Source organism: Syngnathoides biaculeatus, chromosome 9 (genome assembly GCF_019802595.1).
Source record: "Syngnathoides biaculeatus isolate LvHL_M chromosome 9, ASM1980259v1, whole genome shotgun sequence".
In the NCBI taxonomy this organism is placed as follows: Eukaryota; Metazoa; Chordata; class Actinopteri; order Syngnathiformes; family Syngnathidae; genus Syngnathoides; species Syngnathoides biaculeatus.
The window spans coordinates 21,618,385-21,639,015 of NC_084648.1; the positions used below are offsets into that span (position 1 = coordinate 21,618,385).

Sequence of the window (20,631 nt, forward strand, 5' to 3'; positions counted from 1 at the left end):
GTATATTTCGTCCTCGTGTTTTTATGGACATATATGTTTACGGTTTAATTTTGAAAACATGAAAAATGGAAAATGGTCCTTATTTGCGACGAGTACTCCACTGCTGCGATACGCCGGCGTGGCGGCCATGTTGTCAACGGGGAAAGCAATGCACGGACATTGAAATTGAATTCTTAATTTTTCGACCCATTTTTACTTGGTTTACTTTTGTGCCAAGGCAACAGCGCGCGTGTGTTAAATGCGATGAGTAAAATGCAGAGGACAAATTCCGTGTGAATGCATGTTGATGACAAAGACAAGAGTTGAAGTGACGGGGACGGCGAGGGAATATGACGTAACGTCCAGCGTCGCTTACCCCTGCGTCATCCTGGCGACACGCGCTTTTTCCGGCGTTAGCTTCGAGCGGTGCGACGCCTTATTGTTAGCTCCGCCACTAGCTTTCCCCCCACGCTTTTAATTCGTGTCCAAAAAAAAAAAAAATGGCCGCCACTGGCGTGCAGAGTCGAAAGAGGCTCTTGAAGGACGAGGACATGACCAAGGTGGAGTTTGAGACCAGCGAGGAGGTGGACGTCACCCCCACCTTTGACACCATGGGCCTGCGGGAAGACCTGCTGCGCGGCATCTACGCTTACGGTAGGCCGGGGATCCGCGCGGCCTCCATAGTCCCCCTGATGCTAAAATGCTAACGACGCCGCGTTTACGAAAACTGAAAATCCCGCTTTGTTTTTGTTATTTTGCTCGTTTTTTTTTTTTTTTTTTTTTTTTTTTCGTCAAGAACGCGTGTCGCGACCCCAACACGAGGCTCAGATTAGCCAACAAAACGAAATGAACTGTGTGAAGTGTAAAGTGGCAACGTAGCGTTAACCCTTTCTGCTCTGCTAAGCGCCCACTAACTCACATTGAACGGTGTTAATAGGAGCACTTCTGGTACCCTATCCCCAAAAATGCACCAATAAACACTTAGGACAACTCCTCTGTTGTGTTAACAAAATATCGTGATTTTTTTTTTTTTAACTTATGGATTTGAAGTCGCGTAAATCGGGGCTTCTTGCCATTTAATTTTGTGTCTAAGTCATACTTGTGTACATAATCAAAATGTAGATTGTTAACTTTGAAGACATGAAGATCATATAATGCCAACACTTGGGAGTGGAAGTTCATCAAAGGTTACCGTTTTTGTTAGCTTCGTGATTCATTGAATGCGTTTCAAACAAGAATCTAGTTCAAATGAAAGCCAAGGTGCCATGTTTAGCCAAAGTAACCTTTTTGAAATTGGGGATGGAATATCGTCTGTGATCATGAAATGGAAATTTGCGTGGTCCACACGTTCCTGAGTCTCAGACTCATCATTTCTCCATTTTATTGACATTATTGGCTGGCGCAAATCTGCCGTCGACATCACGAGCACGTGAGGCGACCGGTTAGAGGAAAGCAAAACGCGGGCCGAGCGGCTCCGAGACGGACTCAAACGGAAAGGGGCCTTTTCCGGACACTCGGAAGTTGTTTGAAATGAAATTGACACTTTGATAGCAAGGCACACGGCCTATGGAGGTCAAAATAGCCCAAACTTGGAGCCTTGGCATTCGGTGACGACAATTGTGCGTTTAAATTTGTTTCCTAATGAGGACTGACTGATGCGGCGTCATTTCCAATATGTAAAAGCGATGAAGGCAACGGGCCCAGTTGCACGGTGCCGCATGCTGGCCTCCCCACGTGAACCCTTAACTCGATTCTGTTTCCTGGTGCCACAAATAAAACTCCTCAACCCAATCGGGTTTCGCTTTAAATATTCATTCCGAGGTTTTCAAACAATGATTGTCGCAAAGACAGAACAAAAAAAAAAAAAACCACCTTTCTGGCTTTTTCCTGCTTTCAGGCTTCGAGAAGCCGTCGGCCATTCAGCAGCGAGCCATCAAGCAGATCATCAAAGGCAGAGACGTCATCGCCCAGTGAGAACCTCTCACGGTCCCGCGGAGAGCGCTTCAACTTTCGGAACCACCCACTTTCTCTTCCTTTTTAAACCCCACCAGGTCCCAGTCCGGAACGGGGAAGACGGCCACCTTCTGCGTGTCGGTGCTGCAGTGTCTGGACATCCAGGTCGGCGGCGTCTCGATTCTCACACTCGTCACTTTTTCCAGGCTCGCGTTGCGAATTGAACTCACTTGACGATAATCGGCCGTTTGCAAAATTGTGAATGGTTTTTCAATTTAAAAAAAAAACCCAACCTTCCAGCTGTCAATTGGCCCCGACCGGAGTTGACGCTGAAACGGAACACGAACTAACGGTGGAGTCCCGATGAGCTGAGATGTCTGAGTGAAGACGAAATCCGTCTGCGCTGTGGCGTCATAAACTGTTGACTTCTTTGGAATGAATGTGAAGTCGAGGACAAAAGTAGCACTTTTTTGTGACGCGGCGCCACGTTGTTTGTTTCCCAGGTGCGGGAGACGCAGGCGTTGATCCTGGCACCCACCAGAGAACTGGCTGGACAGATCCAGAAGGTAGGGCCTCGCCCCCGCCCCGATTCGGCCTCGCCACCCCTCCCGCTGAAGGCGCGCGCGCGTGTGGTGCGTTCAGGTGCTGCTGGCGCTGGGAGACTACATGAACGTTCAGTGCCACGCGTGTATCGGGGGGACCAACGTGGGGGAGGACATTCGCAAGTTGGACTTCGGCCAGCACGTGGTATCGGGAACGCCGGGGCGAGTCTTCGGTGAGTCGGCGGCCTCGGCCGCTGCGACTGTTTCCAAAGGTTGCGCGTCGGCGGTCCCGCGTCGCCGATTGCGAGATGAAATTCGCTTTGCGCGCCTCCAAAATGGCAGAGCAAGACTGCCAATCGCAGCCTTCGCGCAGCGCTTGTGCACGGGAAGGTGCCCAAAAAAAAAAAACCAAAATCTGGCAAAGGCGTGAAATGCCGGGCGAGCGCCCGAGGCAACCGAGCCGTTACTTTTGCCGGGCGGACGGGTGTCCCCGGTCGAGCGAGCGAGCGACTGATGCGGCGAAATGTGGGCGCGCGCCGCCTCCTTGTTTTTGCTTCCAGACATGATCCGGCGCAGGAGTCTCCGCACGCGCGCCATCAAGATGTTGGTTCTGGACGAGGCCGACGAGATGCTCAACAAAGGTGGGGCCGACCTCACCGGCGGCGAGCGGATCCAGCGAGCCTCGTCAAATCTGACCTCCGATTGGCCACGCAGGTTTCAAGGAGCAGATCTACGACGTGTACCGCTACCTGCCCCCCGCCACGCAAGTGGTCCTCATCAGCGCCACGCTGCCCCACGAGATCCTGGAGATGACCAACAAGTTCATGACGGACCCCATCCGCATCCTGGTCAAGCGGTACGAGATTTAGCGTTCCATACCGGCTTTGATTTCCGATCGGGTCGCCGCCGCGCAATGAATGCACGTCTCGGACGTCGTGCCCGCCTCTCAACCAACTTGGCGTCGTGACCTCGAGCGTTCCCACAAGTCCAAATATTAAAGCCTCACTTTTGGACCCGTTTGAGCGCTTCCAAGCGTCCGCATTTCCTCACCAAAGGGAAACCGGCCGCATTTTTCAAAGTCCACGCGGCGAACGTTGCGACGCTTTTTGTGCGCCGCAGTGACGAGTTGACCTTGGAGGGCATCAAGCAGTTTTTCGTGGCCGTGGAGCGCGAGGAGTGGAAGTTCGACACCCTGTGCGACCTTTACGACACGCTCACCATCACGCAGGCCGTCATCTTCTGCAACACCAAGAGGAAGGTCGGCGACGTCGGCGGCGTGCCCGGGCGTCTCGGCGGCGGTCTCGGTGACGCCGTTGCCTTGTTTTCAGGTGGACTGGCTGACGGAGAAGATGCGAGAGGCCAACTTCACCGTGTCGTCCATGCACGGGGACATGCCGCAGAAGGAGCGCGAGTCCATCATGAAGGAGTTCCGCTCGGGGGCCAGGTAACGAAACCGCCCAGGTGCAGACGATATTCCAGTCTTCGCCTCGGAGGCGAAAGCGGGTTACTGACGTATCTGCGACTGTTTCTGACGCGCGCGTCAGCCGCGTGCTGATTTCGACGGACGTGTGGGCACGCGGTCTGGACGTCCCTCAAGTTTCGCTGATCATCAACTACGACCTGCCCAACAATCGAGAGCTGTACATCCACAGGTCGGTAGGACGCGCGCGCCCACCCCTCCTCGGCCAAGCGCGGCCTAACCCTAACCCTTGACCCTTCCCGACCAGGATCGGCCGCTCCGGCCGCTACGGCCGCAAAGGCGTGGCCATCAACTTCGTGAAGAACGACGACATCAGGATCCTGCGCGACATCGAGCAGTACTACTCCACGCAGATCGACGAGATGCCCATGAACGGTACGACCGACGACGTCCGGCCTCGTCCGTCTTTTTTTTTTTGTTTTTTCGGTACTGGAAAAGTTGAGACGGTCTTTTCCGAATGATTACGTACAACAACGTTTACAAAAGTATTTTCTAAAATCACAAAAATGAACCGCACGTTAGCTTGAATTCTCGCCGGCGACAAAGGATCCCTCGCGAGGTGGGCTGGCGCGTCGTCGCCCCCCGACGAGGATTTTGTCGAGCCGCGACCTTTTCGGCGTTGACACCGGACCCGTGAGCGGGACCCACGCAAGCGCACGATCGCCGGCTGGAGGGGGGGGGGGGGGGGGGGGGGGGACCTTTTGCATTTCTGCCCTTGCCGCCCAGGCGACCATTTTGCGGTACTGTCGGGATGTGGCGGGAAGTGCACCAAAACGACGACTCCTCTTTTCGAGGTCAAAGTGGAAAAATGGATTTTGTTTTCGTCCGCAGTGGCCGATCTGATCTGATGCGCTCGGCCGGACCAGGACTGCTACGGCAATGGGAGGGCCGTCGCTTGCTTGTTTTTGTAAATAAAGAACCCACCCTCCCGCCCCTCCCGTTACTATAGCAACGACTGTCAAGCCCGTGTCCATGTAACTGTTTGACGTTTACTTCATTTATGAAAAAATGTAACTTCTTGGAAACCTTTGGAATTAAAAGCTTTTGATTGGAATCCTTTTTTTTTTTTTTTTTAAGTTGCAAAATTCCATGCACAAATATGAACATAACTTTCTTTCAAACGAGTGTGTGTCTTTTTTGCTTTTGTCAGTTTTCTGCGTTTTTTTTTCTGGCCTATGTTGCTATAGCAACATCTGACAAAACCGAAACACAGGAGGTCGTTTGATGTACTTCGATACAGAAGTTTAGTAAAAATCGATTAAAGGAAATTTGGCCGCTTTCTGAATTCTCCCCGTTACGCAAATGAGGTTGAAAGGTTTCGGGCGCGTCCCGCCGGGAGGACCTCGTGCGAGCGGGACAAAAACCCGGATTTCAAATGCGAGCGGTCCGATCTGAGTCCTTTCAGAATTGTACACCTCCATATTATGAAAACATGAGAAGGAAAAAAAACGTGGAGTCTTTTCAACTTTATTAAAGATAAGAAACGTTTGATTTTGCAATTGGATTCAACTTATTTTGTCGACAGAATTGTGCAAACATTTATTGCGAAAGCAAGAAGAAAAAACAGAGACTTGTGGAAACCTTTCAAATTCAAAGAGGTTTTCCTCCAACAAGGTACACACACAACATGGCCGCCTTCCTTTTTTTCCTAGCACGTTACTATAGCAACAGTCCCGCGAGGCCTTGAAACGGAAAGCGTCCGTTTTCATCGGAATGTTTTCTTCTTTTGTCTGACATCCCAAAATCTTCACGCGGGGGGTCCCGTCCGGGTCCTACCGCCGCAGGAACCAGATCTCGTTGCGGCGGCGCGGGACCCCCGGGTTCTCGTAGACGGCCACCATGAAGACGTCGGAGCGCAGCTGCCCGGCGGCGGCGGCGCCCAGCATCTCGCGCAGCAGGCCGGCGTGCCGGGTCACCGTCTCCTCGGTGGTGGTCCCGAAGAAGGGCCTGACCCGAGGGCGACACGCGGCACACGTGGCTTCGGTCGAGGCAGACATATTTTTTTTGTTTTCTTTTCTTTTTGTATGATTTGACACCGATCTACCGGTCTCCTCCCTCTCTGTGGTGTCGCTTCCAATTTGTTTTTCTTTGTTTGGACACGTAAACGTGAGACTTTCTCCCGCCTGCGTTTCTCTCGATGGATTTGGCACGCGCGAGTTGACAAGACGACTGCGCCGGCTCACCTGGCGACGACGGTGACGGCCTCGCGGTGTGCGACGTCCACGTCGGTGTCGTGCGGGTGAGGCGGCGCGTCCTGGAAGGCGGCGGGCAGGTAGAACCCCGTCACCACGTCCTTGTCCAGCGTCTCGCCGTCGGCCCTCACCAGCACCGTGCTCACCACCGGAACCGTCAGGCCCAGATGGCGACCTGCCAATAGGTTGCACGTCTATGGCGCCGCCGCGTTCAACGAGAATCCGCCAAAGTCAACCGATGAAGCCGACTACGACGCGCATCTTGAAAAACTCAAGTCAAGCTAAGTCGGCTTTGCGAGCACGTTTGTGTGTTGAGAGTGGCGCGGTTCGGGAATGTGCGGGTGTGCTACGTGTATACCTTCATTTGTGGCGTGTACTGTTTATACCAGATAATGGTGCATGTACCAACTTGTATACCAGCTGGTGCTACGTCCACGCGAGCGTGTGTGGTTGCGTGCAGGCTTTGCTCGCACCCGCCGAGTTCTCCTTGCAAATGAAGCGCATGAGTTTCATGAAGCTCTTGGAGATGCTCTGCTCGTAAAGTTCTTCGGCCTGGCGCACGCACGCCCACTTGCCCGCCGGGTACACGCGCTCCTCCCACAGCGCCTCGCCCATCTGCACGCACGCACACGCACGCACGAGTCAGGCGTGACGTCGGTCCGGCGGTCGACCGAGCGAGCGAGCGAGCGACTGACCTTCTCCTGGCGGGAAATCAGCACGAACGGGACGGGCTCCCTCTGCTGGCTGTTGCGTGTCATTTCGTGGATGGGGCCCACCATTTCTACAAAAACAAAGCGGCGACCGATCGTTCATCCGGGCGGATTTTGTCGGGGGAGGAGCGATCACGGCGGGCGACCTCGTAGACTCGAGAACCGACCGCTCGCCCGTCGCCAAAAAACTGCCCGTCATTAGAAAAAAGTACCACGGAACTCATTCAGATGTTTTATCCTGAAAAAAAAATGGGAAGACGCCAAAAAGTCAAACAAAATGGAGGATGGAGAGTCTCCCAATATCAATGATTTTTTTTAAATCATCCCCCCAAAAATGCAAAGGAGTGAGGGGGCGGGTGAAAATACGGTGGCCTGGACGCTCAAAACAAGTGAAAGACTTCAAAGATGATTGCAGACACCCGGAAAGGGGAGGGACCTCCTCGCGACTCCCGCGGCCTTTCCCGCCAAGCGACGGAACGGACGGAAGCTTCCGTTCGTCGGGCCATTTGACTTTCGACGTTTTGCGTCGGGCTCAGTTGACGTCCGATCGAATGCGAACCGGGACGGCGGCGCGGACTTCCTGTTTCTTTGGCGACGGCGACCGGCCCGCTAGCGGCCCCCCCCCCCCCCCCCCCTTCGTTAACTCCAAATCGAATCGGATCTTGCTCGTACTGCATCGAACTCGCTCTTCGGATTTGGGACGGGGCGGAGCTTGGCGAGAAGGTCCCTCCCCTTACCGGCGTTTTGTCTCAACGTCTTTCACGAGCCGTTTTACGGTGTCGCACTTCCAGGCCGCTGGAGAAGAACGTGAAACGCGTCCGACAGCAAATTGCGTTCGGGGCGTGGCCCGAACCCGTCGGGGGGGGAGAAGCGCTTCGGAAAAACGGACGGAAAGGATTTGAGCCCAATCGCCGACGCCGCTTTCCGAGCGGCTGATCCTCACGAGGTCCTCGCCGTCACCTGTCGGCACGGCGACCTGATGCGTGCTGGCCACCTCCCTCCAATGAGCGAGCAGCCCGTCCGAGGGCTCCTCCCCCATCGGCTCGGAGCCGTCGGCGACGTCGACGTCCGGCTGCTCGTCTTCGTCCAATCCCTCGAGGTCTTCCAAGGAGATCAAAGCCATGACGCCCGCCAATCACCTGTCACCGGTGCGAAAAGGGGACTTGGAGTCATCGTCGGCCACGAGAAAAACACCCAATATGTCGTCGTGCCCGTGACGACCGACTGATTGTTTTTCCTCATTGTTTACGTGACGACCTGAGATGACGTCACTCCGCTCAGCTACGCGAGAAGCTAGCCTTTAGCGTGTAGCGCGACGGCGTCACGCCAATCACCTGTCACCGGTGCGAAAAGGGGACTTGGAGTCATCGTCGGCCACGAGAAAAACACCCAATATGTCGTCGTGACCGTGACGACCGACTGATCGTTTTTCCTCATTGTTTACGTGACGACCTGAGATGACGTCACTCCGCTCAGCTACGCGAGAAGCTAGCCTTTAGCGTGTAGCGCGACGGCGTCACGACACGCGTCGCTCGCGCGCTTGAGCTCAGCTCAGCTGACGTCAGAAGACGCCGCGAGTGCCACGGAACCAAAAGATGGCCCGCGCGAGCACGAGCGCGTCTTTACCTGCTCGCTCGTCACGAGTGGGCTCAGCGGCAACAGCGGCAGCGGCAGCAGCGACGGCGGAGACGTCGTCCGTACACGGCAAACGCGCCACTTCCGGCCTCCTTCAAAGTAAGAGCGCAAAAAAAAAACCGGACGAGTGTGCGCTTCTATGAAGGCCGGCAAACACCCCGAAATAGGAGCGGAATCGAACTACAAAAGGAATCTTTATTAAAGAAAAAAAAAAGACCGGAAAAGGACTAATCCCATTCATTTAAAAAAAAAAAAAAAAGTTTACAATTTTTTTTTCTTTATTAAAAAAATATATATATCTTGGCACAAAAGCTTTTGGAAGCCTTTTTATGGAAGCGTATTTCGGCCAGTTAAAAAAAAAAAAAACAATAATTACGGGAAAATACCACCGGTGATGATACAAGTACAAAATAAAGATTATGATGATTATTATTATTATGAATTCATTAATGTCACTCTATCGTGGAGTTTGTCGTCGCTTATCTGAGCCAACATCAAATTCTGCCAGTTTTTAATGTGGTTGTGCCCGTTCCTATAGAAGCGCATTCCCCCCTGTAAAATAAATGAATACATACATAAGTAAATTAATTCTGCTGGGGAAAATGCGCACCCCCGAAAACGACCACCCGACTTTTCTTTTTTTTTTAATGGCAGAAATCGGCTTGAAAGCTTTCTGGGCCCCGTTAAAACAACAACAACAACAAAAGACGCGTTTCCGCCAGGGGGCAGCAGAGCAGCGCCTTCCTTCTCTTTCTTTGATCGATCGGATTGATTGGTTTGTTCATGGATTTACTGCAGTTTTCCTTCCTTTCACCGCGTCAAATATTGCGATACCTCATATCAAACTGAATGATGAACGCGGACGTGGGAGGCCCGTGGAACGCGACCCGGTGTTGTAATTTGTGAGTATTTCCCTGCTGTCAGGCACGAGGTCAAAGGTAACCAGCGAGCAAACAAAGCAAAGCAAATTTTCATCAGGCCTCCTGCCGGTGCCCCACCCGACTGCCGCAGTGCCGATCAATAAATTATTCAGACGGAGTGGAGGTCGCCGGGCTCCGCCTCCTACCGCCGAACCCGCTGTGGCCGGACACTCCATTAGGTACAGCTGGAAGCAAGCTCCTCAGTTGCCACGGCAACGCCCTCCCCCCCGGCCGCACAGCGGGCGTCTTTGTCGCAACGGAAACGGCGAGCGGTTGTTCCGCGTTGCCGTGGAAACACGAAGACTGAGGATGATGGTGATGATGAAGTGAAGAGAAGATGAGGAGGATGAAGATGATGGAGAGTTTTCTCCCTGGATGGTTTTGGCGCGGTGTTGAGCGCTTTGTGGTGGGCGTCCATTTCGTCCCGGGGGGGGGCGCACTCTTGGCTTTCCGTTTCCCGCCTTTTGTGCCTTTTGCCTCAACTGCGGCAGGATGGAAATTGGAACGGAAGAACTGAAGACATTGATCGGTCCGCGCAGTCTACTGTCGTACTCGTATATATATATATATATATATATATATCTGACGTCATCAGGTCCAAAGACCAAAGAGAACGGTACTAATGAGTTCACGGGACTGCAGGGAGTCGCCGTCATGCCAGCGGGGGGGCGGCCTTTGTGTGCGCGTAACGAGCGACGTTGGAAATCTTAATGAGGCCGCGCGTTGAGGGGTCCGCAGGGGCTCTCGGGCCCCCGCTTGCCGCGTTTGACAACGGTGCCCGCTTACTAAATAAGAGAGCGACTCGCTGAACTTCGCTTTCCGGCCCCGTCAGCTCGGATTTTGTGACAACGGAGCGCATCCGACGCCGCCGGGCTCGGCCGTCAGCTGAGCATTCGGGCCGCTCGTTCCGGTCGGAACCCGAGTACCGTATTCGGGTTTATTGGGGCTCACAGCAGCAGCCGACATTGACAGAACGGCGGCCTCAATGGTGGGACGCTCCTCGTCGATGAGCTCCGCCCACACCGTGAACCCAAAACCCAAATTCGATCTGACGCGACCGCTATCGGTTTCTCACGCTGGCACAGAAAGTGGCTACATTTTCTCAGCTGCTTATCCTCAAGGGTCGCGGCGAGTGCCGGAGCCCATCCCAGCCCGATCCGTCGCCAATTTCGATTCACGTTGCGCGTTCTGGCGACGTGGGAGGGCCGCCCGGAGGAAAGCCGCACAACGCAGGCACGGCGAGGACACGCAAACTCCGCACAGGCGGGTCCGGGATTCGACCCCGGTCCTCAGAACCAGAACTGTGAGGCCACCGTGACATGGTTTGGAAGCCTGCAGCCCCAAAAGTGGGGGGCTGAGGTGACCCCCGCGCCAGAGGGTGAAAGGTCACGCGACGTCTCGTCCTGACCTTTGACCTCCGGCGCTTCAACGCAATGATTGTTTATTAGCTTAGCTGGCGCGCAGAGCGAGTCGATTCCCGCTGACGGGGCGCTCGATCATCTTCTGATGGGAGGGGCTTAACTCCGCTTGGGATCGTGGGAAACGCTCCAGCGTATTGATCCGTATCACTGAGTGTGTTTGTGGAAGTTGCGCGCTGACCTCCGTCTGAGCGTTGCAGAACTAAAGCCAGCATTTGGACGGCGACGGCGAGCCGAAAAAAGTGCAGAGCGACCTTGAAACGCACGCGAAGGACGAAAGGCGCCACCTGGATCGGACCGATGCAAACTTTCCATCGTGATGATTCCAAGGATTATTCTGGGGGTCGGGAGTGGGAGGGGTCGCGTTACAGGAAGCAGCTGCAGGGACTTTTATGAATTATTGATCACACTTAATGGTCAACTTTTTCTTTTTTTATCACGATTTTTTTTTTTTTGACGTGACCGCGCCGGCCATCTTCGCACGTTGGCTGGTGCGCGCGCGCGCGCACACTCGGCAGGTGTGCACGCGCACTCCTACACTCGCCGTAACTCTTTAACAAAGATATTCACACAAACGTGCACGTACGAATGTGGCACAAACGCGCGGGTGGAAACGATGCAAATATGGCTTTAAAAAAAAAAAGTCTGCCGGTGCCGCAGTGGCGGCAAGCGGCCACTTCCTGTCACCTTTACAAATAAAAGCCGAGGAATTCAGTCGAAGGCGGCCAGTCACGTGACTGGAAAAATGTATTCCGGGGTTGCCGGAGTAGCGAGCGCCACGTTCAAATCAGTCAAATTAAGGAATTATGGATATGTATTGCTGTGCAAATATGGAAATGGAAGAACAATGTGAAATGTGAAGTGATGAATGTCCAGCTCTGGAAAAGGGTAAAAATTCAAAATAACGCGAAATACGTCAAAGTTGAATAACTGCTGGTTTTGTTTGACACGATGAGGCCACCGACTTGGTCAATCTCGCATTCCGATTGGCTTACGTTGCAGCCAATCGGCCAACGAACGGATCGCGAACCCGCTCGGAACGCCTCCAGCGGTTCCTGACGATTGTTTTTTTTTTTTTTTTTTTTAATTTTGAATTCTATTCTTCGAAAAGAATGTCGCCGTTGAATCACGCGAGCAAACGCAAGCAACCCTGCCGCGTTTTCTGAAATGTAAATGTGGGACAGAAATAGCCATTCGCCCATCATCCGAGCCGCCTATCCTCACAAGGGTCACGGGAGAGCCTCGAACCGGTCGCCGGGCGGACGTCGACGCCGAGGGGGAATCGATCTCGCGTCGCCCGGGCCAAAGTCAGGCGTGTGTGGCGCTTCACCATTTGGGACCTGCGGGACGCACAACGGCGAGTCGTTGAATCGTCGGTGATTGCGGCAAATTTGATGAGAAGCTGCCAATGGGGGCGCAATGTCAGATGTTCATGAAGAAAGACCTGCCCCCCCCCCCCACCCCAAAACCAAAAAACAAAAACGGACGGACCCCGCCCTTCAGCGACGGCGGCGTCCGGTTCGCCTGACGTTCAGATCGAACGGACCGAAGTGATTCGGCTTTCGCAATCACCGATTGTTTTGATTTCCTTGTTTTTGTCGTTCGCCGCCCTGCCGACGGACTCGGGGAAAAGCGTCCGGAGGCGAGCGCCAGCGCCGTTATTGTGAAGGCGCCGCGGCGGAAGTTCCCGCGGCCGGCGGACACGCGCTTGACGGACGACGGCCGGCGAGCCGGTCTGCGCGAGCGCGCGCGCTCTCGAGGGCAAAAACTGCGGCGGCGGCGGCGGCGACGGCGGCGGCGCGGCCCGAGATGGCAGCACGACGACGCCATGGCCGCTGAGCACCAAGCGGGGCGCGCGACTCGGGTCCGGCCGGACGCGGTCCGCGCCTCGGCGGCCGCCAGCCTGGCCCTGAGCGCGCTCTCGCTGCTGCTGCTGGTCACGGCCATCGGCACCGACCACTGGTACGAGACGGACACGCGACGCCACCGGGACAACTGCGAGCGGCAGGGCGCCGACTCCAACGCGCAACAGAACCGGGACATGCCCATCTACCACCTGCCGCTGCTGGACACGGGCGGCGGCGGCGGCGGAGGCGCGCGCGACGTGGCCCTGCTCAAACCCGTGCACGTGGGCAGCCGCGAGGACGAGCTCCTGGAGAACTGGCGCGCCATCCTGGGCATGGGCATCCTGGAGACCGAGTGCGGACGGCCGCTCTTCTCCACGCACGCCGGACTCTGGAGGAAGTGCTACTTCGGCGGACTGGACCCGGACATCGACAAGCTGGTCGACAGAGGTGCGCCGTCCCGTCGTCTCGCTTTATCATCATTATTATTATTATTATTATTATTATTTTTCCCTCTCGAGGACGCCGCCGGGACGGGACACATTCAAATTGCCGAAGGCTTAGTCCCGAAAATTGGAACTTGACGTCGTTCCGATCATCTCAAATCAGCTTGCTGCAATTCTGAAAATTCTCCGATTTTCAAATTGTCCGCATGAAAACCACGACGACATTCAAAAGAGCTTCAGTGGTCGCAGCAGCCAATAGAAAAGCACCTTAAAAAAAAAATAAATAAATCCAGATTTGCGACTGATGTACGTTGGCCATTCAGAGAGTGAATCGATTTTGCAAAAAAAAAAAAAAAATATGATGGCGGCTGCTAATGCAGCCCTATGGGGGCACAAACCAGTGCAATCTGTAGGCCGGTCCCAAGCCCGGATAAATGCAGAGGGTTGCGTCAGGAAGGGCATCCGGCGTAAAAACTGTGCCAAACAAATATGAGCGTTCATCTAAAGAATCCCATACCGGATCGGTCGTGGCCCGGGTTAACAACGCCCGCCCCCGGCACTGCTAACCTGCAGGGCGTCGGTGGAAATTCAGCTACTGTGGGTCGAAGACAAAGGAGAGGAGGAAACCGGATCAAGCGTCAGAAGAAAAAGAGGAATGCACAGAGCCTACAACTGAGTGTAGGGACTTTGAATGTTGGGACTATGACAGGAAAAGCTCAGGAGTTGGTTGACATGATGATTAGGAGAAAGGTTGATATTCTGTGCATCCAAGAGAGCAGGTGGAAAGGTAGTAAGGCTAGAAGTTTGGGAGCAGGGTTTAAATTATTCTACCACGGAGTAGATGGGAAGAGAAATGGAGTAGGGGTTATTTTAAAGGAAGAGCTGGCTAAGAATGTCTTGGAGGTGAAAAGAGTATCAGATCGAGTGATGAGACTAAAATTTGAAATTGAGGGTGTTATGTACAATGTGGTTAGCGGCTATGCACCACAGGTAGGATGTGACCTAGAGTTGAAAGAGAAATTCTGGAAGGAACTAGATGAAGTAGTTCTGAGCACCCCAGACAGCGAGAGAGTTGTGATTGGTGCAGATTGTAATGGAGATATTGGTAAAGGAAACAGGGGCGATGAAGAAGTGATGGGTAAGTACGGCATCCAGGAAAGGAACTTTGAAGGGCAGATGGTGGTGGACTTTGCAAAAAGGATGGAGATGGCTGTAGTGAACACTTATTTCCAGAAGAGGGAGGAACACATAGTGACCTACAAGAGCGGAGGTAGAACCACGCAGGTAGATTATATTTTGTGCAGACGATGTAATCTGAAGGAGGTTACTGACTGTAAAGTAGTGGTAGGGGAGAGTGTAGCTCGACAGCATAGGATGGTAGTATGTAGGATGATTCTGGTGGTGGGTAGGAAGATTAAGAAGACAAAGGTAGAGCAGAGAACCATGTGGTGGAAGCTGAGAAAGGAAGAATGTCGTGCGGCCTTCCGGAAAGAGGTGAGACAGGCTCTCGATGGACAACCGAAGCTCCCGGAAGACTGGACGACGACAGCCAAGGTGATCAGAGAGACAGGCAGGAGAGTACTTGGTGTGTCATCTGGTAGGAAAGGGGAGAAGGAGACTTGGTGGTGGAACCCCAAAATACAGGGAGTCATACAAGGAAAGAGATTAGCGAAGAAGAAGTGGGATACTGAGAGGACTGAGGAGAGGCGAAAGGAGTACATCGAGATGCGACGTAGGGCAAAGGTAGAGGTGGCAAAGGCTAAACAAGAGGCATATGAAGACATGTACACCAGGTTGGACACGAAAGAAGGAGAAAAGGATCTCTACAGGTTGGCCAGACAGAGGGATAGAGATGGGAAGGATGTGCAGCAGGTCAGGGTGATTAAGGATAGAGATGGAAATGTGTTGACTGGTGCCGGTAGTGTGCTAAATAGATGGAAAGAATACTTTGAGAAGTTGATGAATGAAGAAAATGAGAGAGAAGGAAGAGTTGAAGAGGCAAGTGTGAAGGACCAGGAAGTGGCAACGATTACCAAGGGGGAAGTTAGAAAAGCACTCCAAAGGATGAAAAATGGAAAGGCAGTTGGTCCTGATGACATACCGGTAGAGGTATGGAAGCAGTTTGGAGAGATGGCTGTGGAGTTTTTGACCAACTTATTCAACAGAATACTTGCGGGCGAAAAGATGCCTGAAGAATGGAGGAAAAGTGTTCTAGTTCCCATTTTTAAGACCAAAGGGGATGTTCAGAGCTGTGGGAACTATAGAGGAATAAAGTTGATGAGCCACACAATGAAGTTATGGGAAAGAGTAGTGGAGGCCTGGACTCAGGACAGAAGTAAGTATCTGCGAGCAACAGTATGGTTTCATGCCTAGAAAGAGTACCACAGATGCATTATTTGCCTTGAGGATGCTCGTGGAAAAGTACGGAGAAGGTCAGAAGGAGCTACATTGCGTCTTTGTGGATCTAGAGAAAGCCTATGACAGAGTACCAAGAGAGGAACTGTGGTACTGCATGCGTAAGTCTGGTGTGGCAGAGAAGTATGTTAAAATAGTACAGGACACGTATGATGGCAGCAGAAGAATGGTGAGGTGTGCCTTAGGTGTGACAGAGGAATTTAAGGTGGAGGTGGGACTGCATCAGGGATCAGCTCTGAGCCCCTTCCTGTTTGCAGTGGTAATGGATAGGCTGACAGATGAGGTTAGACTGGAATCCCCTTGGACCATGATGTTCGCAGATGATATTGTCATATGCAGTGAAAGCAGGGAGCATGCAGAGGAACAATTGGAAAGATGGAGACATGCACTGGAAAGGAGAGGAATGAAGATTAGCCGAAGTAAAACAGAATATATGTGCGCGAATGAGAAAAGTGGAGGGGGAAGAGTGAGGCTACGGGGAGAAGAGATAGCGAGGGTGGACGACTTCAAATACTTGGGGTCAACAATACAGAGCAATGGAGAGTGTGGTCAGGAAGTGAAGAAACGGGTCCAAGCAGGTTGGAACAGCTGGCGAAAGGTGTCTGGTGTGTTATGTGACAGAAGAGTGTCTGCTCGGATGAAGGGCAAAGTTTACAAAACAGCGGTGAGGCCGGCCATGATGTACGGATTAGAGACGGTGGCACTGAAGAAACAGGAAGCTGAACTGGAGGTGCAGAAATGAAGATGTTGAGGTTCTCGCTCGGAGTGACCAGGTTGGATAGGATTAGAAATGAGCTCATTAGAGGGACAGCCAAAGCTGGATGTTTTGGAGACAAGATTCGAGAGAGCAGACTTCGATGGTTTGGACGTGTTCAGAGGCGAGAGAGTGAGTATATTGGTAGAAGGATGCTGAGGATGGAGCTCCCAGGCAAAAGAGCGAGAGAGAGGAAGACCAAAGAGAAGGTTTATGGATGTGGCGAGGGAAGACATGAGGGCAGTTGGGGTTCGAGAGGAAGATGCAGGAGATAGGCTAAGATGGCAAAAGATGACACGCTGTGGCGACCCCTAACGGGACAAGCCGAAAGGAAAAGAAGAAGAAGAAGAAGAAGATGGCGGCTGCTATCTCATTGTCACGAGGGCAAAAGAGTGGGAAGGGTCTGCATCTGGTGGTCCTGGCGCACCAGTGAAGTTCTTCCGGTACCGGCTCGGACGCCACCCGGCGGGGTCTCTGTTGGCCGTTTTTTTTCCTCGCCTTTCTGTAACAAGGAACAAAACGACAACAAAAACGGCGCCGCGAGAACAAATGGAGCAAAATGACCGGATGAGACATTTAAATACGCTACAAAATCAATCGAGAAAGCGGCCGCGTTGACTAAAATCGCCATCGGCCAGCGGGCGGAAGGGAGGTCACGGCGAGCCGACCCCGTAAACCGTCGTCGCTGAATATTTACCAGCTTGGTTTGCCTCTGTGGGTCAGTTTCGGCTCATGCCGCAGACGGACGGATTACCGTAGCGTTTTTCAATTTCAGGGAACCACACCGTATTGGCGTCATTTTCGGTTCACGCGGATGTAAACTTGAGTGACCTCCCATTCGGGTTCGACTCTCGCGGGGAAGGCCTTGCTCACAGTTTACGAGTGCGCGGCGGGGAATTTTTGGCCATTCTTCCGGAGGCGCTTCGGTGATCCACAAGGATTGATGGGCGGCGAGAATGTAAAGGCCAAACTACAGGAGTCCGACCATTGAACCTTGTGGCACTCCACATTGTGTGATTCCATCTACGACAGGGACAACAGTTCTAGCGTGTCAACTGAGTTCTGAGAACTTTGTGACTGACCGTGCCCAAAGCTTCTCTCAAGTCCAGAAGTCCGCTTCCATTTGCAACACCCCCCGCGTTGAGCTTTTGTACATGCTAGCAGATTGCGTTGTCTCCGCGGAGTCACGTCATGTTTTCTAAAGCCCAAGAAAAGCCACATAAGCTTGGAGGGACCCGGGTTTCTGGGACTTTCCCTCCAGGTACTCCAGGCCGACCGGACGACTTCGGCCGCGGTCTCGTTCTGGGCCCACTTTACCAGCGAGGTCGCGCGACGTTCGTTTGTGTGTGTGTGTGCGCAGGTATCGCAGAGCGCTGCACAGCAGTCAAGTATCATTTCTCTCAGCCAATCAGGTTGCGGAACATCCCTCTGAACCTGACCAGGAGCATCCAGCAGGACGAGTGGCATCTGTTGCGTGAGTCGCATGCGCGCACACACACTGGCACACTGGCACATTGGCACCGGTGCGCGTCGCCACGGAAACGCAGCCCCGTCTTCCCGCCCGCAGACCTGCGCCGCATGACGGCCGGCTTCCTGGGCATGGCCGCCGCCGTGCTGCTGTGCGGGATGGTCGTCACCGGAGTCGGATTCTTCTGGGAGGGAAGCCTGACGCGCCGCCTGGCCGGACTGCTCTTCCTCATGGCGGGTGCGTGCGAGTGCGAGTGCGAGTGCCGACGTTCCACCCGCCAGACCCGCGGCGTCAACGTGTCGCCTGTGCTTCAGGAACCTTCTGCGGCGTCTCGCTCTGCACGTACGCGGCCAGCGTGACCTACGACCTTTCCAGGAAGCCGCCCTTCATCTACGGCCTCCCCGCCGACGTGGACCACGGCTTCGGCTGGTCCGCGGGCCTGGCGGGCGCCGGCCTGGCGCTGAGCCTGGCGTCCGGGTGCCTGGCCGCCGCCTTCCCGCCCGCGGGGACCCCCCGCCGCAAGGCGGCCCCCCGCGCCTCGGCCGTCTGACCTGGCCGGTTGCCGTGGTAACTGCTCTTTCTTCAAGTGTAAATAATGTCAGCGGAGCGTGACGTGACACGTGCCCGATTCTAGTCCTTGTGGTGATATTGCAGCCAAAGCGCATTTATTCCAAACGACAAACAAGAAACAACTTTGAAGTTTTCCCAACCAAACGTAAACGTCGCTCCGGTCGCTTCACGCTAACGTACGACGCGGACGGGCTAGCGAAAAACACGATGACGTGAGATGACGCCCGTAAGCGCACACACGCCGCGTATTTGGGTCCTCCGCTAGCTTAATGCGAACCTGTAATGTGAAGCAACGTAGACGGACTGTTTGAAAAGCAGCAAATAGCAGCTCGGCGCAAACACGACGGACTCAAGTGCTCTTTCGTCACTTCCAGCCGCGGCGTGAAACTACACTGGAGACGCACATCTTGCCTGCGTACCGCTAACAGCAGGAAAATGTCGCCGCGGAAAAATATGTCCATTTGAGAGTGAAGCGGGCGGAGGGACACTTGTTCAAGTTCTGATCAGTCCATTTGTTGACCTGCTGTTTCCACGACGACCCTTTATTCGACACACCGACGGCAGGCCTCTTAAAGGGACGGCGGGACGCATCCACGTTAACGTACACTACCACAAAAACACACATGCGCCCAAATGATCACAAAATAATCATAACAGTGCTTTCTATTTGTGCAGTGCGTTTCTAGACACTTTTCAGTTGCACATATTCACTCCAAATCTGTCACGGCTGCCATTCTGCGCCTACGGCCACCGCCAGACTTCCAAAGGCGTCCGTTTGTAGGCATTGCGGGGGGGGGTCAGACAGGGCGCCCCCCCCCCCCCGTTGACCATCGCGTCGGTGGCATCAAAGTCCCGAGACCGTCGTCTTTAGGGGGCATCGATCACAACCTCTTCAAATACCTTTCGGGGGCGTACACACGTCCGTGACACACACACACACACACACACACAAATGAGCACACACTCCAAGGATGAAAATATAAAAAATATCTTTAATAATTGTTTTCTCATCTTAATCACACAGGGAAGGATTTTATGTGACAATTAAAATTTGACAATGTAACCGTGAGTTGAATGTAGAACTGCATCTAATGAATATTTCAGTAGTCCAGTCGCGTGGCCAACAATCGAGTCATCGGATGAAAGTTGAGCTTTTCATATCATCAGGTATGATCGCAAAAAGCCTTTTATTTCTTCGCTCGACAATACGCACCAAAGACCGTGCATTCCTTTCCAACAAGCTTCGACCTCGCTCGCGCGTCTGCCGACGTGCCAATTTCTTCGTTTCACGGCAACTGAAGGAGCATCGAGAGGTAACAAATATTTCCTTCGTCTGACTTTCCAAAAGTTTGCGCACATGCTCAATTTTGCTTTTCACCGGGCCCGTCACGACCGCAACAATTTGAAGACGACGTTTGCCTCTGAAATTGTGAAAATCGAGGCCCGCCCGCAAGCTGCAAAAGTACGCTTGGTCCAATCAAAGATCCGACGGCTAACTTTGCTGGAATCAACCAATTACGTGTGCCTCTTAGCTTACGCTTAATAAACACTCATTATCTTCCCGTGTGCGCGTGTTCATTGGGGCGACACACACAACTCACAGCAGAGCGCTCAAGTTCCATACCAACGAACGTTTAGTTGTTAGCAAACAAACCATCTGCTGCGCGCTCGCGGGAGCAAGATCCGACGCGACATCCCGCCGACCCGTCTCCTTTTGGCGCCAAAAAATGCTCATTTAAACTCGCAAAGTGCAAAGCGGTTCAATTGGAGCTTTGTAAACAAACAAAGAGACAAAACAAGCAAACGAGCCGACGCGCAAAACGGAGCAAAAGTCAAAACGCTCACGCAAAAGACAAATCAAGACTCACACAACACGAACACAAAGCAAACGTCACGCACACGGCGAGCACCCTTGTGAGGATCAGCGAAAAGGTGGTTATCGCAGTTGTGGGTCGGACCCCTCGGGAGGACTTCCCTTCGATAAATGGAACGTGGAGGTCGGCTTGGCTTTCACCTCGGAGCGGCACAAACCTGACGTACGCGAAGGCCTCTTTGTATTCTCGCGCTTGCGCTTTTTCACGTGACCGACGCAATGCGGCCCCTCGATGCCGCCTGGGGGATCATCCCTCCCGATTGGTCCATTTGGGTCACGTGGTGTGACGACGCGGTCGGCGTTCCTCTCGGTTCCGGTTACCACGTCCTCCATCAAGTCTGCAGCAGAATTAAAACGCGTCATCTGCTCATCTCGGTCCAACGGTTGCCGCTTTGCGGAAAGCCAAAGAAAAAGCCACCGAAATGGGCCAAA

The 20,631-nt window shown here is 53.4% G+C and overlaps 3 protein-coding genes across 3 annotated transcripts; 2 read left to right on the forward strand and 1 right to left on the reverse strand.

Annotated features, from left to right (window-relative positions):
• Nucleotides 1–334: 334 nt before the first annotated feature.
• On the forward strand, nt 335–4,860 carry eif4a3 (eukaryotic translation initiation factor 4A3). Its single transcript, XM_061831086.1, has 12 exons — nt 335–633; nt 1,877–1,949; nt 2,031–2,097; nt 2,436–2,498; nt 2,575–2,707; nt 3,035–3,115; nt 3,189–3,330; nt 3,594–3,732; nt 3,803–3,918; nt 4,019–4,126; nt 4,202–4,329; nt 4,786–4,860. The coding sequence occupies exons 1-12, from the start codon at nt 480–482 to the stop codon at nt 4,800–4,802; spliced, it is 1,221 nt and encodes a 406-aa protein (XP_061687070.1). The 5' UTR covers nt 335–479; the 3' UTR covers nt 4,803–4,860.
• A 545-nt stretch (nt 4,861–5,405) lies between these two features.
• soul4 (heme-binding protein soul4) lies at nt 5,406–8,638 on the reverse strand. The gene is made up of 6 exons (XM_061831089.1): nt 8,483–8,638; nt 7,817–7,995; nt 6,842–6,927; nt 6,620–6,761; nt 6,138–6,321; nt 5,406–5,901 (listed from the first exon to the last, which is right to left on the reverse strand). Exons 2-6 carry the CDS (start codon nt 7,977–7,979, stop codon nt 5,727–5,729), a joined length of 750 nt encoding a protein of 249 aa, XP_061687073.1. The 5' UTR covers nt 7,980–7,995; nt 8,483–8,638; the 3' UTR covers nt 5,406–5,726.
• Nucleotides 8,639–12,541: 3,903 nt separating this feature from the next.
• tmem178a (transmembrane protein 178a) lies at nt 12,542–19,888 on the forward strand. Its single transcript, XM_061828653.1, has 4 exons — nt 12,542–13,123; nt 17,649–17,762; nt 17,856–17,993; nt 18,071–19,888. The coding sequence occupies exons 1-4, from the start codon at nt 12,658–12,660 to the stop codon at nt 18,304–18,306; spliced, it is 954 nt and encodes a 317-aa protein (XP_061684637.1). The 5' UTR covers nt 12,542–12,657; the 3' UTR covers nt 18,307–19,888.
• Nucleotides 19,889–20,631: the final 743 nt, after the last annotated feature.